The sequence below is a fragment of the Ictalurus punctatus genome, chromosome 13 (genome assembly GCF_001660625.3).
Source record: "Ictalurus punctatus breed USDA103 chromosome 13, Coco_2.0, whole genome shotgun sequence".
NCBI lineage: Eukaryota > Metazoa > Chordata > Actinopteri > Siluriformes > Ictaluridae > Ictalurus > Ictalurus punctatus.
The window spans coordinates 16,674,997-16,693,041 of NC_030428.2; the positions used below are offsets into that span (position 1 = coordinate 16,674,997).

Consider the following 18,045-nt stretch of genomic DNA (forward strand, 5'->3'; position numbering starts at 1 on the left):
AACTCAGAACCGCTGAGTGAAACTCAAACTGAGGAGCGACAGAAGCAGAGGCAATGCAGATCACTGGAAACCCCCCAGCGTGAACTATTAATGTCAAGCCCCTTCCTGATAGAGGAGGCTCACTGCACTTCTCTTCATACAGCTGCAAGGAGAAGAACAGATACGTACACTGCCTTGTGCCTCGTTCTCCAGTCATGGTCCAAGCACCAGCTTGCATCTCCCCCGCTACACAAATGAAGTCATTAAACGGTTCTTTACAAAGGATCAATATAAAAGTTGAATTATCAATCAACCTGAGCCAGAGTTATTGAGCACTCAACATCATTAGGCGTTGCCGCAAATACGAGGCTGGACATGCTCATCAGGGAAAAGAGTAAATTACACTCTCCGTGCTTTCTATCCTTGATCTGAGGGAGTGTGTGTGTGTGTGTGTGTGTGTGTGTGTGTGTGTGTGTGTGTGTGTGTGTGTTCTTGAAAACACTAGAACCTTTACAGTCCTAACAGGTTACAAAAAGACAGAGTACTGTGTCTTGTAAACAGCTTTGTAGACTTTTAGGAGGTATCACACATTAGCCACTATACTAGCAGAGACTGAAATGAATAAACCAAACATGCTGGCATTGAGGCTGGTATAGAGTGGTGCAGGGATGAGTCCTAAAACCTGGAAATAAGTTCGCATTTTAGCACTTCCGGTTCAATCATCCCAAAGTCAATGGGCTTTTTGAATGGGATTTTGCTTAAATGCCTGAATTAAGGTCTGAGGTTAACACAAGTGCAAGATATTTTCATGTTTTATTCTATGACAAACTACATCAGTAATACCCCACTCGTGATTTTGTTAAGTTTTTACGTGTCTTGAAAAAGGCAGTCACTAACAAGTGCCTAAATGGGACTACAGAGGTTATCGGGGACATTAAACATCACGCCGAACAGGAAAAATCATCAACTACAGCCTCGATGTGTTTATACTCATGCTTTTGCAAACTATTCCAACTATTATTAGATGCATCAATTTACATTATTTTCAAATTGTAGTGTTTTTTCAAATTCAATCGAGGCTTAACGGTGGTGACGCTGAAGTCATGCGACTGTGGTGTAGTTCGTTTACAGCCTCCTTTTAGCTTTTTGCTTCCGGTGATTATGTTTAGACTTCAAAATTCATTAATGTGTTCATTTGTGAAGATTATCTTGAATAGAGTATGTAAGAATCATAACCTTTTGTTGGTCACAGAGCTTATTTTCCACAATAAACCAAAAGCCAAAGGAAAAATCCTGTTGGCTTTTTGTCGAGGGAACCAGGGTGATGCTAACTTCTGGGTTGGCCTACAAAAAATACGTCAATCCTCCGGCGCTCTGAGGCAAAAACAAACCACTGAGGTTACACCAGATACTTCTTCAAATTTACATCACACAGGAACTTGCGATTCTGCCACAACTCGCCACCGAGAAACTCTACAGCCCATCGTTTTTCACTAAATTCCAGACAACTAGTAATTTCCACTCAATATCTACTTCCTTTCTTCAACACGCGTATCACTGCGTCTGTCGCTCAAATGAACGGGAAGTCCATCCCTCCCAATCTGAGAGCCTGTGTTACTGTCCATCTGGAGTTTCACTTGTTCACCCAGTGTTCAGTTTTTTTCCCACCTACAAAAAACAAGCTGCTTGGTGGATTGGAACTATAAATTACCTCTATATGTGGAGTGTACGAGTGTGTGCATGATGCTTGTCATGAATTGGTGCCTCATCCAGATGTAGTGCTGCATTGCACTCAGTATTCCAGAGATACGGTTCAGATCCACAGTTACAAGAACCAGGATAAACACTTACTGAAGCTGAATGAATGCATGAATGAGAGAGTGAATGAGAATGACCGAGCAACTGATAGACTACGAATAAGCGACTTAATGACAAATAAGGAAGTGATTGAGTGACTGAGTAACAATGAATAAACGACTGAATGTGCGAATGAGTGACTGAATGACAATAAGTGACTGAATGAGTAAATGAGAAATGAAAATAAGTGGCAATGTATGAATGACTGAATAAGCAGCTGAAGGTGTGAATGAGTGTATAAATGACGATGAATAAGTGACTATGTTTGAATGAGTGACTGAGTGCATAAACAATGAATAAGCAACTGAATGTGTGAATGAGTAGGTGACTGAAAATGTGAATAAATCAAAGAGTGACTGAATGAATGACTGACTAAGTGAAGAAATGAACGACTAAATGAGTCTAAGTGAGTGAGCGACTGAGTGAGTGGGTGAATAAACGAGTGCCTACATGAATGAGTGAGCAACTCAATAAGTAAATGAGTGATGAATGACTGAATGACTCAGACACCCACAGACTGAACGGAATCTCGATCTGGATGGAAGAAATTACAATGTTTGTCCAAGACATCTGCCCCAAAATTCTGCAAGCTAGACCCGACCTGCACCGACACAGCTCCAACTGTGAATCATGGCTATAATTATGGTAAACGTTGTGTAATATAACCCAGCCTTAAGAGAAACAGAAAGATCTGAACTTTGTACCATGAACTCAGTTGTGTGTTTGTGTGTGCAAGCAGCTCATAGTGTGGACTCAGTAAGTAAAGCTGATGGAAGCCACAGAGACTGAGGACGTTACCCTGGCCTTATTCCTCAGCTCTGTGGGGAAGTGAACTGTGAGCAAGAAGCCCGCTAGCAGTGGTTAAGACAGAGCAAACACCGCGTGTGACAGCAGCACGAGAGTCATAAGCATGAGACTCCGAGAAAGGTATCAGCGATAATCCTGAACATTTTAACACTGCAAAAGCTGCATGAGACTCCTCGAGTCCTGTGTGCCATTATAGCTCAGTCCAGCAGGGCGAATAGAGCAATCGTGCATATTTCTAAAGCAGTGTGTTTGGCGTGTGTGTGTATCCGCAGTAAACTGGCCATTCCGCATCAACCACACCGTTCCACCCCGCCACAAGCAACCACATAAAAACAGAAGATAAAAAAGAACACAAAATGAAAGAGCAGGGAACGCTTGAGAGAACCGACGGTCTGGATAAGAACGTGTGGAACTTCGGGAGGAAATAAAGGAAAGGGTACGAAAGAAAGATAAACAAACATATCAGAGAAGAAACAGTGAGACAAGATATCATGAGTAGGGTGGAAAAATAAAACCAGATGAAGAGAAACAGAAAGAAAACAACATGGTAAGTGTAAAAGTTGGAGGGAAAAGAAGAAAAAGAGGGAGCGAGAAATAAAGCAGAGAGAAAGAGAGGGAAAGACAAAGAAGCTATGCCTGGGCCAGGAGAGCGCTGTATTAGCTGACATTTCATAAACATCAGAGCCCAGCATGCGTTGAGCGATGGGCCAAAGTGTTTACTAAGTGTTACTGGAAGCCTGGGGTGATTTATACAGCCCTGTAGACAACACACACACACACACACGCACACACACACAGTTAAACAGTAAAGGCCAACGTCAAATAACACAACAGAGAGCTGGTGCAATATTTATACAGAAGAGGGTGAAGTGTTGAGAGAGGGTGTGTCATGCATATGAGGATTAGGCATGACAAACACTTATGTTAGAGCCATAAATGTTCAGTCTGAAAGTTCTACCTGCTGCATGTGCAGCTAAATTATTTATCTGAACTCTAATAAGAGTTTCTTTTCTTTTTTTTTTTTTTTAATTAAGAGGTGTGATGAATATTCATCTCCCACGCAGGTGAGCTGGCACGCAAACTAAACTTGCACCTCCACCTCATCTGACGGTGTTTAGGCAGAACTCTATCAGTCCCATTGGCATGTCAGGGCTTGTGCATGTGTACGGAGGCAAGTCATAATAGTAGCCGATGACTCACTGGCACTCAGAGAGCCTCCAATCAAAATTCATGGCTGTGTCCGAAATCACCTACTCTGACAGTACCTACTGCACGCCAATGAAACAGTACATACTAATCAGTGTGTGTGTAGTATGACTACAATCCCAGACATACAGCATCTGCCATATTGGCATGGTCATGTGACCTCTGATGTCATCATAAACACAAAAAGCTAAAAAAGGGACCACCAGATTAAAGCAAACACACTAACGGCAAAATTCACATCAGGATATTTAACTGAATAAGGGAATTAACGTGGGCACTGAGGTAAATTCGTTACCGTTAGATTTCCGGCTAAAGCATGATGGAGATCCCAAAAAAGGTTTCAAAAGCTGTGAGAACTGTTTTCTTGTTTAAACCTTCAACAAGTTAACAATTTATTAAGGTATTCTTAAACAAGTCCTGTTTAACCAAGGTTTAATACTTAAAAAGAGCCAATGCATGGTCTTCCACTCCTCCCAAGCTCGTCCGCACCAGTCCCATTGCATCATGGGAATTTTTGACTCAAGTAGTGTCCGTCAGTTTCACAGTGCAAAATCTCGCCAGAAGGAGTACGCCATCAAGGTTATTTCTCGCCTACTGAGAATTCGGACGTACTACCCCCTGAAGTACTGCTTATCGCCTACTGTGTTGTAGGGTAGTACGCCGTTTTGGACACAGCCCATGGGTATCCTTGAACTGTGCAGATAAGAGGAGAAAAATATTGTCAACATGATTTACAGATATGAGATTTTAGTCTTAACATTCCTGCTCACTTTTTCTGTAAACAGAGCGTGCACGGATGTGTCTTACCGTCAGTAACTAACGTGATTTGTATTGTTTGATCAGCACAAGCAAGTGCAACATTTCTGACATCATGCCATAGTTTAACCAAATCTATTTCATATTTAAACTCAACAGTGAGCAATGCACAAGCCAAAGACAACATAGTGAAGTGATGCGATTGTGCATTTGACCCATTTCGGAATTGAATCTATGTTTTCTTGCCACACTGTTTATAATACATTTATAATGAATTACATTTAGAATTGATTTATTGCCTACCTTTGGCAGACATCTGTATGTTCTAATAACTGGCACTGAGTGTCAGTAAAAGTGATTATTTAAGCTAATGATACTGGTACCAGCCATTATAGTAAAGAGAAGCTTGAGCTCAATCAGAGCGCACAGACTACACAGTCATTATCGTCAACATGAACACATCTACCTCTGTGACACTTCATTACATTAATTTGATTGCTGAGAAACCAATGACAGCACTTTGGAGGCGAGTGTCGACTGAAAAGCCATGCTGTGTGCTCATCGCGTACAACCAGTGTTGACACCACGACAGAAAACCATTATTCTCCTTTTCAGTTCTTCACCTTGTCTCACTACATTCTGTGTGGATGTGTAATATGTTGTTTTTTCACGTAAAGGTGTTTAGACAAAAGCCAAACCTTAAGAAGAATTACGATAGGTGTACAGGATCAACAGTCATATCTCTTCTACTACTGTGTGCCTTCGGTCTGTGCATTTGTGACCATCAAATTCCCACCTCCCTACTCCCACCTAGGTGTGTAATTGCACAGCTCTGCCTTCGTCAAGCTTAGGCCTGCCATCCACTGCCTGTAGGTTCTTTGTGACCCACTTGGGAAATTCCATCTTATATTTTAATTTTAATCTAGGTACAATTACAGAAGATAACCAACACGGAAGTGGTAGCTCAGTGGTTTAGATGTTGGTCCTGAGTTCAAATCCCAGCACCACCAAGCTGCCACTGCTGGGCACTTAACCCGCAAGTCGCCCTGGATAAGGGAGTCCCTTAACCCGCAAGTCGCCCTGGATAAGGGAGTCCCTTAACCCGCAAGTCGCCCTGGATAAGGGAGTCCCTTAACCCGCAAATCGCCCTGGATAAGGGAGTCCCTTAACCCGCAAGTCGCCCTGGATAAGGGAGTCCCTTAACCCGCAAGTCGCCCTGGATAAGGGAGTCCCTTAACCCGCAAGTCGCCCTGGATAAGGGAGTCCCTTAACCCGCAAGTCGCCCTGGATAAGGGAGTCCCTTAACCCGCAAGTCGCCCTGGATAAGGGAGTCCCTTAACCCGCAAGTCGCCCTGGATAAGGGAGTCCCTTAACCCGCAAGTCGCCCTGGATAAGGGAGTCCCTTAACCCGCAAGTCGCCCTGGATAAGGGAGTCCCTTAACCCGCAAGTCGCCCTGGATAAGGGAGTCCCTTAACCCGCAAGTCGCCCTGGATAAAGGTGTGTGCCAAAATGCCATGAATGTAAAACGTAAGAAAAAAGGGTCTGCAGTGTGAGAAAAAGAGAGATAATGAGAGAACCTGGGACAGAAGGAAGGGTGGGGAGGAAAGATGTAATCAATACAAGTTTCACAAAATTGCACTGAATGGAGTCACCCAGAACAAAGTATTTACAAGAAGGACAGTGGAAATGACTGAAGTGCCCAGTTCAAAAAGAAAAAAACACCTCAAAAACTGGCATAGAACCATTCCACTTTCAACCATTAGGACATCTGTAGTCTGGTCTTATTAGCACCACCTTTTTTAACACTAACAGCAAATGAGAGGGAATAAAAGCAGATATCTAAAGAGACTAACTAAAGAGACTTTCTAATACATGCCATGAATAAGAGAATAAGGAACTAATCAGGCAAAGTGATGATCGGATAACAGTTGTTCACCATTTCCCATTGCATAAGGCTACTTGGAGTGTACGAGGAGTTCTCCGGAGATTCCAGAGAACGCACACAACGGTAGTGACAACAGTAAACACTAACAACTCTAGCAAGAGTGGAGGAGCTGGTTTCAGTCCCTCGATTCATCCACATATTGCTTCTGGCCAATTGCTGCAATTTGAGAAGAATTTTTTCATACTGCCGTGGTCTGTCCTGTCGAACACTCGGAAGACTTAGCATTTTGTTTTATGTTTCTATGATAGTCAATTGCTAAATATTATCCCATTACTACTGAAGACTGCTGTACAGTCCAGTAGTCCAAATGTTGACCACATACTGGTGTGCACTATTTCTAGCTCCATTCATATGTATGGTGACAAATGGTCTCTTGGAGACAAATTTTGGTATGGTGACAAATTTTGTCTCTTGGTGACAAAATGGTAACCAAATGCAGCATCAGTACTTAGTTACAGCACAAATCACTTAGAAAATGGAAGTAAGGGAAAATGAGGTGTCACAGATTTGTAACTGCTGCCCCATGCTATAGTGCACTACCCAGTACAAAGCACAACAAGATGCCTGAATGGATTTCTAATGAAGCACTACACAATCTAATGATGATATTGAAATCATTCAGTCATAAATGGGTCTCATGCCTAGAAACATGTCTGCCTTGGCTTGTTCTGCCCCTGTGTTGCATAAATTGGCTTAGTGTAGTGAAAATAGCTACTACTGAAGTACAAACAGCATGGCGGCAAAGGGACCACTTTGGTCTACGGCAGAGGTGCAGTGTTTACTGGAAATGTGTTGAGACGAGAGTATACAGTTACAACTGGGTACAACACACAAGAACTCAGAGATATTTGTGCTCGTGGGTATCAAAGAACCACTGAGCAGTGTCATCAAAAGCTGAAACAACTGCATGTCCAGTATCTGAGGGTACGGGATGCACTCCCGTCAATCTGGCAGCTCGTCGGACATAAAGGATAAATTCCAGATACTGTTGACAAAATAATTGTCCTGAAACCAAGCAGCGAACCTGATTTTTTGGAGTCGCATTCGGGAACACCGTCTGACAACGTTACGGAGGACACTGGACTAGCGAGCCCATACAGCGGTGAGTAACGTTAGCCTGTGCTAGCTTTTATTTCAGATCTGCACATGCCGGTGTTCGGTCAATGTATGCTACCCATCAGATTTTGGTACCATGGCTTTCTGTGTTTGCGCAGATCACTGAATGATATGCTACCTGTCCATTGTTGTGAAAGTTACTCAAAAATACAGTAATCCACTATAGATGACTAATTACTACTTTAAAATTGTAATCGGATTACATTACTTTTTACATGCAGTAATCAGATTACTAATTATTTTACTTGCAGGTTACTTTAAAAACCTATTAAACCTACAAAAATACACTACAAAGTGAAACTCATAGTTCTTTCAGTTATTTTAGTGCGCAATGTATGACATGATCAGAAAAAGTTGGATTTATCATAAAACTTGCCTCGGGTGTTGTCACTGTTTGTAGGACTACCAGACTGATAAATATTAAAGTTTTATAACTAGATATTAGTAACTAGTTTGGTGTCGTTACCAAGCAGAGGCACAGCTAAGCTATCATTGTATGGGTTTAGCTGTGCAATGCAACAGTGCAATGCAAAGTACTTAATCTTTCCTTGTGCTCTGCTCATATCATGCTCACGTAAACTGGAACTCAGACAGTCATTTAAACACCTTGTTTTCCTGCTCAGCATCAGAGGATGATACTGTTTCAGTTTCCCCTTTACTGGTTTAAAAAAAAAATATATATATATATATATCTCCATTTTTCCTGACACTAACTGTGAGCTAGCTTTTGGCAGAACTGAGAGCTGTCATCCAATAAGACACGAGTGTTTCCATGTATTTTCTTGTAAACCCTGTCTGATAAAATTACAGGCGGTCCTCTTCTACTGATGTTCAGTTACATAGTGACTGAACAAAATATCTTCAAGACAAAACGTGACTTATTTTAAAAATGAATTTTACTTAATATTGTTTTTCAACAATAAATTTGTAACACAAGTAATGTAATTTTATTGACATCAGTAACTAATGAAATTGTATAAATTTACAATGCAATGGGTTACATTACTGTGTTATCAGAAAAGAAAAAGTCATTAGATTACAGTAATCCGTTACACCCAAATCTGTACATATCAGAATATGCTACCAAACCTATATTCGCAGTTTTAAGGTTAATTCTATTATTGTGAGATACTGAATTTTTTATTTCCATGAGTTATAGGCCATAATGATCAAGATTAAAACAAAGAACAGCTTAAAATATTTCACTTTATGTATAAATGAATCTATAAATATATGAAAGTTCCACTTTTTGAATTAAATTATGGAAAAATAAAATTTACTTTCCCACAATATTCTAATTTATTTGAGATGCACAAATAGTGTCATCTTTTTGGAAAATCAGAATATGGTCACCAATACACACCTTTTTTTTTTTTTAACCATTAAAGAGCTGAAACTGAAACGTTAACATCCTCTGAAGCTGAGCAGGGAAACAAGGTGTATAAATGTCTATACGAGTTCAAAGTTAATCTTAATTAAAGATAAACATGGCAATTCCTTAAAATTTCTATTACAGCCCATTAATGCAGTAAAATACAGATCTAAATGGACAACTTAAAAAGGGCTTTGCTCTTTTGTTAAGAACTTGTTAACGGTACGGTTGACATTTGCATGGAACTACTCATAGGTTATGTGACATTACACAGGACCTGTTTAACCCCCTTCCATCTTTCATTTCATTTCATTTCATTTCAGTGATTTAGGCATATTGTAAAAAAACAAGTGCAAAACAAGAGATTGTTCTTTGGGATCCCCAGAGCCTTAGTCAGATACAATTAAATAAGTGGATTAACCTCAATACACAGCAATCCTCACACAAATAGAAAGAGGGTGGGATGGATACATAGATGAAAGAGCAAAGGAGCCAGAAAACAGTATTTCAGACACAATTCATTCAAAGAAATAATGTAATATAATGACCAAACCAATGTTGTCGGACTACATTGACAAAAATGAGAGTTACATACTGTAGCAGCGTCTCTGAAGTGTGAGAAACAGCCTGAAAGGTTTGTTTAGACAGCAGGCGTATGACATCTTAAAGTAGACCCCATAGCTAACCATTTACACCCATGCACCAGCAAGGATAATGAACAGGGCAGAGAGGGATGCACAGACAGATGGTTCAAGTACAAAGGCATAAACAATTAAGTCACAGGAAACCTTTCTTACACCCAGGCCAACTGTTAACATGCACAGAACAACAATCAAACAGAAATGCCGCTCTGTACACAACTGCATACTTACTATGGATAAATGGGTCTACAAACCTGCAGTCCATGCCCCCCACTTCTCCTGGTCTCCAGCTATCCGTCCCCCGCTCAGCTAGTCTTGCCCTCAGAGTCTATGCCAGCCAATCAGAAACGGCTCTAGAAAAACGGTTGCCTAGCTACTGCAACAAGTTCTGGGTCAAGCCATCCAATCACTGGGTCATTACAGTTCTACAAAACATCTTTCAGCTAAATCCTTCAGTCTCTGAGGATGAAAAAGTGGAGGACAGAAATGGGGGGAAAACTGCACAAATAATTATTCTTTCGGACCAGAGGGTATTCAGAGCATTGATCCGCTCTTCACGTAAGCACTAACCACTTAAACATCACTGAAAGTGGGTATGCAGGAAAAGGAGGACAATCAAACCAGGTCAGATATGCACTACATAAATTGAACTGAGCAGAATGCTATGGAATGGTCCCTGGCTGAAATGCCGTTTTCCTATATGACCAGTCAGGGCTTCCGGTCATGCCCTCTTGCTCAGCTAACAGGACGTCTGCAGAACGGTTCTCTGTAGCAGCCCTTAATTGGTCTGACTGCTGGAGAAAAGCAGCTCATCAAAGACAAAGGCCGAGTCCCAGATGAGGCACCTACACTCCGTATGGAGCGCCACTTTTCCCATTAACTGCATGAAATATTCCTGTTTGGCAGAATGAAGGAGAGTCAAAGGGTATTTAAGAAGTAGGTACTTCCTCACCCATTGGCAAAATATTCAAATGGACACATGCAAAAGCGCTGAGACGCAAGCAATAAGGTCTTGAGGGGCCATGGTTCAACAACTTGTATAAGTTTTAGGTCTGTAACATTCCAATGTACGTAAATTAGGGCTGCAACAACTAATCGATAAAATAAATAAACGATAATTAAAATAATGGACAACGAATTTCATTATGGATTAGTTGCGTCTGTGACGTCACTGTGGATACGCCCCCTGTCAGTGATGTCACTTCACAATGGTGAGAAACACATTTCAATGAATAAAACCATTTGAAAAACAGTGGAAAACAGTGGTCACAGAGTGAGCTGCTGCGGGAAAAGTGCACAATCCGGGTCGTCCAAAACATGAGAATGTTTGTTTTATATGAAGCACTTCAAACAAACTCGTAAGTGTATTAACGTGGCTTGTCGTGTCAGAAGCAGCGACAGATGCATGTGATGTATAGCATGTTCCAGACATGCTTTCTTCAGCACAGAAATGACATTTTTACCTTTACATCCTTATCTGTACATGTTAGAAATTCACACCAGTATTTCCATAAACTTCACTGAATGAGTGCGAGTCCACGCACGCGTCAATCAAACAGCGCGTAATAGAAAGGAAACGCAATAACTCTGACTGAAATATTCATTTTGATCAAACATGATGTTTGCTGCTATATTTAGCGATATTTACAAACAGAAGTAAGAGTGTTTTTATGAGAGCAGTAACTGTAATGGGGTTATAACATGGAACTGTATAGAAATGTAAGAAGTGTCATAAATTTACAGAATAAAGAAACATGTTACTGTGTTCAGATGAGTGAATGTGTGTGTTACCGCAGAACATTCAACCTCTTACCAGTTAACATTTGTTTTTTGCTTTTTTTTCTCAAAATATAACGTTAATATTTTTTTTTAAATCCTTTGCACAATGTATAGCATAGCCCACAAAGATACATTTAATACCTTTGTCATTGCCCTCAATTTGCACAGTGTTTGAAGGACAACATCAGGCAGAATGTGAAAGAACAGAAAAAAATTACAGAAAAAAAACTGTCCGTTTAACCCAACTAATGATTAATCGATTATCAAAATAATCGATAGTTGCAGCCCTAATGTAAATGTATGTAAATTGTTACCCTAAGAACCAAAAAGTTCTCCCAATTGCTTCAAGATTGTCAAATTGACAAATACATGTGCTTGGTAAGGTATTTTTATATCCTCACACATCACCAATGTGTGAATGCAACAGCAGTAGAAAACACAGACCACTAACACTATGGTATCCAAGGACTTTAGGAAACTTTCTCTCTTATTTCTTTATCAATAAGCACGAGCTTATGTCTAGGGAATAAACATCGGTCATCAGACAACTTGTTTTCTCCCACCTCCTTTTGTGTTACAGCAATCAAAAGCAGATTATTTCTGAAATGAAACTTTTGCACAACCACAAATTATTTAGAAACATTATTCAGGCATAATCAGGCACACAAAGCAGGCATAGAAATCAGAGTGTATTTTCATGTGACACACACAGACACACAGACAGACTCACTCACTCACCACGGTTTCAGGAATCAAATATCACCATCAGCAGGCTACTCGTTTATTTCACTCCGCATTCCATTTGTTGCCCCAGAAAACCTGGCTGGAATTATAACATGTGTCTCCCTGTCAACGACATACCACAGCACTGCTGTGTGCCCTACAACACCTGGAGCTGCACAGAAGATAGTCAGACAGCCCCTTTCTAAAGAGCACGCTCTTTTATTAATGACATGTAATCCCAGGAGTTCGCCAATATGCCAGATCTTCTGCCTCCACTTCCCCCAGCGCTCAGAACGGTTAAAAAAAAAATTTTTTTAATAAAATAAAAAAGCAGCAAAGAAGCTTTACTAGCACGCCATAGCCAGATGACATCACTCGAGTTTACACTGAGAGGGCCACAGTCGAACCTTACCTCTGGCTGTCAGTTTCTTCGTGTTGATTATTTTAGCAGCAAATTCCTGGCTTGTAGACTTCTTCACACATCTGCGCACCACGGAAAAGGCACCCCTTGGGAGCAAGAGAAAAGAAGGACAGCGTGATGTCACACATGCAGTGTGCTGAATAGTACTGATGCAATGCACACAATGGCTGTCATTTATGTGTCACATAGAGGCAGGGCCATGACAAATGCAGGACGAAGATCTACTCAATTCTACTACTATTGCACAAAGAGCTGTGCAGTGAGCATGACTGTCAGATACATGCAACCTCACACAGATAACATCAGCTCACCCAACACATGAGATGTAACTAATACAAATGAATTATATTGTAGATTAAAACAGAAAGCTGGATTATGCAGCATTTACCCAACAAGTGACTAAGACCATTTTGAGACTTTATTCCTATTATTCAGAGAGAACTGGCAGGAAGCATAGCAAAAAAACATTTTTAATGTCTACTCTCTTAGAAAGAAGGGGGGTGGGGGGTGGGGGGTGGGGGGGGTCAAATATAGGACCCGTAATGTTTCTTTGGTTGTCCAGATCTAGGGGAAATTGGAAATGTTTATTGTAGAACCCTACATCAGTGTTTCTCTGCTAGAAAGGGTCCGAAACTACATCCTTTTAGCAAGCTTTAGTGCATAGATGACATGTAATAGACATTCAGACACTGAAAACAAGTGTCATGACTAGACAGCTTCTAAGCAAATAAATGAACTGTAGATTAGACGAGAATGTTTCCATCCATAATGCCAACGTGCGAAATGAACTGTCTGGCACATACAAGATATCATAAACATATGAAAATCTGCTCGCAGGTGTAATTCCTAAAAAGGCATCACCATTCGCGTAATTAGCTTCTTAAAACCGACTATATAAGAAGAAAAGAGGAAAAAAAACCTACATATAAGGTAATGAGAAGTGGGTTGCAAATACTTGAAATATTCAGGAAGCTAACTTAACTACTTGTCTACTAATTGCCTAATAGACATTTATCTTACTGCTGACTTTTTGAAAATACAGATTAAAATGCATATTAATATCTACCTGTTCATTACCCAAGCAAGTTCCTTACTCCAATGTAGTCATGCCTTTTGCACGTAGGACAAGCCTGGTCGAGCTATTGGAATACGGGTCATTTTGGGGTTTTATTGGTAATTTATATTATACTATACATACATACTTACATACAAATCAAGCACAGTGAGTTTTTAATCGTCATACCATACAACTACCATACCATACAACTCAACTCATATTTGGTTATTTGCATTTAGTTGTACTATCTTGTATTTTTGTTTTGTTTTGTTTATTGTCTGTGGAGCATTCAAGTAAGAACTGCATTGTACATTGTACATGGTACTTGTAGATATGACAGTAAACATTGTAACTTGTGATATACTTGAATTAAATCTTCAGAATTATGGCAACACAACATATAACACCAAAGGGACACAAAAAAAAGATGTGCAAAGAGACCTGTGCAAAGGATCAGTAATGCTTTTTTTCCTGCGTGTTTGAATTGGTCGGTTATCACCGGGATACCGCGATATTTTTAGACGAGGTGATCATACCGTGAAAATGTCATATCCTGACACCTCTAGGCTATCGTAACAGCTCGCGCACTTTGATAAGAGCTGTGTTTCTCTAGTTCAACTGCAGTAGAACAAACCAACAAGCTTCCTGGCACACTGAGGCTCTGTTACAGTGTTTCAGCACAGCCTAGCAGCTATTAACGTGCATGAAAACCCCAAGTGAGCAACCACAAGCAAATGCGTAAACACGCCGAAACGCTACCGGATTCAATCCGTTATCTGATCAAACCAAGACACGGAACCGAGCCGATACCGCGGCTTTAATCTGGACTGCAAACGCGCCGTGCCTTCAAAGAGGTTTAGGAGTAGTTCCGAGTCGCTTCCTCGGCTGTCAACGTCTCGCTAAAACAATGGGATTACACGTAAAGGAGAGTTAAGTTGCGCCGAAGGCAGAGAAACTACCCGAGCCACTTACTTCCCGAGCTCCTCGTAAAGCTGGTAATCTTCCGTAAACCTGGTGGAGGTGACAATTGTAGCCATGTTGTGCGGGGAGGGGGTGTCGCCGAGCGCTTCTCTGACCGCTGTGTGTTCGCGTTTCGGGAGGAGATCCTCTGAATTTCATGTGTTCAGACAGAAAGGGAGGGCGAGCGAGAGAGAGAGAGAGAGAGAGAGACGTAAAGAAAAAAGGGGAGGGAGTGTTGCTAGAACTGGAAGGGAAGTCACGTGACATCTCGCGAGACTTCAATCCAAGCCCGCAAAGTCATGATGATGCGTAAAGGCGTGCGTACAGATTATTTTAATTAAAATGTTGAGCTTGCATAAATATACATAACAGGTTAAGTATAATTATTATAATAATATAATTTTAATAAGTAGATGTATAAGTGTGTATATATATATATATATATATATATATATATATATATATATATATATGTGTGTGTGTGTGTGTGTGTGTGTGTGTGTATATATATATATGTATATATATATATATATATATATATATATATATATATATATATATACATATATATATATATATACACACACACACACACACATATATATATATATATGTGTGTGTGTGTGTGTGTATATATATATATGTATATATATATATATATATATATATACATATATATATATATATACATATATATATATATATACACACACACACACACACACACACACACATATATATATATATATATATATATATATACATACACACACACACACACACACACACACACACTTGCCAGATTTAAAGGGGGGCGGCATGAGCACACCAAAGGGATGGCATGTAATTATGAAAATAGAGAAAAGGATGCAATTCCTACTTGGTGCAAAAAAATAAATGGCTTCATAGTTCCTTAATATTCACGAAATGTGGTTAGGACACTACCATAACATGAGTCAGTCGTAATTCGTTAAGTCATTATTTTAAGTATGTGCCATGTTGAAACGAAATTCAAATTTCATCTTTGAAAGCCTTAACTGTTTGTTTTTTTTTAATGAAAGGCTTTTGAGGAAAGCCTATTTTAAGGAAACTACCGACAGAAAAGCAGGTCATGTGGTGTTTCAGTTTGCAAGAAAGGGCTTGTAGACAGGTTTTGCAACATAGTTATGGTTTTGCCTATGCATAGATCCCTTATGCCACTGACTTCAATTCCACTGATATTAAAGTTTGTGCATATACCAATCCTCAGTGGCCAGATGATATGTATGTGCAGAGGTGCACCAGGTAGCATTGCTACCTCACAGCTCCAGGGTCCCTGGTTCAATCCTGATCTTGGTTTACTGTCTGTGTGTAGTAATTGTGCAGTGGTGGTTCAGTGGTTAAGGCCCTAGGTTACTGATCAGAATGTTGGGGGTCCAAGCCCCAGCCAAGCTATCACTGATACACCGGTGCAGTATCATGGCTGACCATGTGCTCTGACCCCAACTTCTTAACAAGAAATTCTGTGATAGGTGAAGAAAAGAATTTCACTGTGTAATGTATTCACTTTAATGCATATGTGACAAATAAAGGCTTCTCCTTTTACAGGGTGTCCCAAAAGTCTCCATGCATAGGGGACTATGTTTGCCAGCACCACATCAGTTGTGCCACCGTCAGTGGATGTTCATGGATGTCCACATTTCGGGTGGTCTGCAACACACAGTTTTTTGAATTTGTTAATCAGTTTGGTAGCAGTGTTATGTGTGAGGGGCTTGCCGTGTTTCCCGTTAAAGTCCATCACAACCCTGCGACAGCTTCCTGTTCCAGCAATGAGAATGATTTCAATACGTTCTTCTTTTGTCAAAGGCATTCCGGAAAAAAAAAAATATATATATATATATATATATATATATATATATATATATATATATATATATATATAATATAAACTAAGTATGAACAATTTTGGAAGACATTTTGCTAAAATGTGTTAATTTCCCCTATGTATGGAGACTTTTAGGACACCCTGTAGTTTCCCTAGTTCTCTCCATGTCCACATGGGTTTCCTCCCACTGTCCAAAAACATGCTAGTAAGTGTACTGTCAAAGCTAAATTGCTACTAAGTGTGACTGAATGTGTCCCGTTCCGGGTGTATTCCCACCTGGTGCATGGTGTTCCATGGACAGGCTCCAGATCCACCACAACCCTGAACAGTAATTCTAAAGCGGTTACAGAAAAAAATATTAAGTGTACCCTATAATGACCTGTTTGATAACATGTACTCGTAATCTACTACAGTATTATGGAAGTGATAGTCTGGTCAATGTTTAAATGAGGTCTACAAACACCCTTTTTCAGATTGGAACGTTGCAATGAAGTGGTAACATTTATATTGGCTCTTCAGTATCCATTCTGGCAGTCGATTCCCTTAAATGGTGTTCAGTGCAGAGCACTGGGAATAGTTAGTGGCCCCATGCTCATCTGGTTAGCAGCCATTGTTTAATCTCTCCTTTACTGGCTATGATGAAAAGGCTGTATGATTCAGAGGCTTGTTTTTATTGCTAGATAGACTGGTGTACAGAGTTATAAGGGTCATAAGTTTAAAAGTCAGGTTTATTCTCCTTCAGGGCTTTGCATTTTTAAGGCACAAGTAGTATTATACGTACCTATGCACAACAGCTTGAATAAGAATCATTGAGGCATTATATAATTTTGTGATTCTAAGTGGGTATGCTCATTATTAAATTAGATGATACCTCAAAAATAAGCATGTATTCATTTGTGGATTTAAAATGCACTAGAAATATTCAGGAGCCTGGGTAAATGTGTCAAAATCAGTTTGAGCCATCAACATCAACATCTAGGAATTATCTGAAAAATGATTCACACTGTAGTGGGAAAGGAAAACATTATAACACATACAGTAGCAGTTTATTTGATAAGTAAGACCACTTGAGACATTTCACTTTATTTTTAGATGAATGCCTGGAGTGCTAGGGAAAATTTTGAAATACCAGCACTCTTCAAAAAAACTTTCAATCTAGAACCCTTCAGGGGAACTCATAATCTAAACCCTTTCCCCCAAATCTGGGGGAACCTGTAAAGTATCAGTGTTGAACCCTACAACAAAGTGTTTCCCTAACAGAAAGGCTTCAAAATGTGTTTTTTTTTAGGTAACTAAAGAACAATTCAGTGACTTTGTAAATATCAAAATAATAAAAACCTATACTACATTAATAAAATCTCTGAATATCAATTAAGCGATTCTTCGAGTTGAATCCAACAGTTCAGTTTGTGTAAAATTTCCATATATTATTTAAGTTTATTTCACGAAAAGAAATTAGCATTTGACTAACAAATTATATTTTTAAGATATCCTTAATATTTTTGGTAAATATCATTAAATTTTTACTCCATATCAATATTCTTCATCTTTAACAAGAACT

The 18,045-nt window shown here is 39.8% G+C and overlaps 1 protein-coding gene across 15 annotated transcripts in view; it reads right to left on the reverse strand.

Moving 5' to 3' along the window:
• The window catches only part of camk2g1 (calcium/calmodulin-dependent protein kinase (CaM kinase) II gamma 1), a 79,430-nt gene extending 64,605 nt beyond the window's left edge, over positions 1 to 14,825 (reverse strand). For 8 of the 15 annotated variants that reach the window (XM_017483419.3, XM_017483409.3, XM_017483418.3 and 5 more), the window contains exons 1-2: positions 14,633 to 14,824; positions 12,595 to 12,689 (exon numbers count right to left, since the gene is read on the reverse strand). In XM_017483419.3, coding sequence (XP_017338908.1) covers positions 12,595 to 12,689; positions 14,633 to 14,697 — 160 coding nt within the window. In that variant the 5' untranslated portion in view covers positions 14,698 to 14,824. Of the gene's footprint in view, positions 1 to 12,594; positions 12,690 to 14,632 lie in introns of all 15 variants that reach the window. The other 7 variants (XM_017483413.3, XM_047159303.2, XM_017483410.3 and 4 more) reach the window with 2 other exon arrangements.
• Positions 14,826 to 18,045: the final 3,220 nt, after the last annotated feature.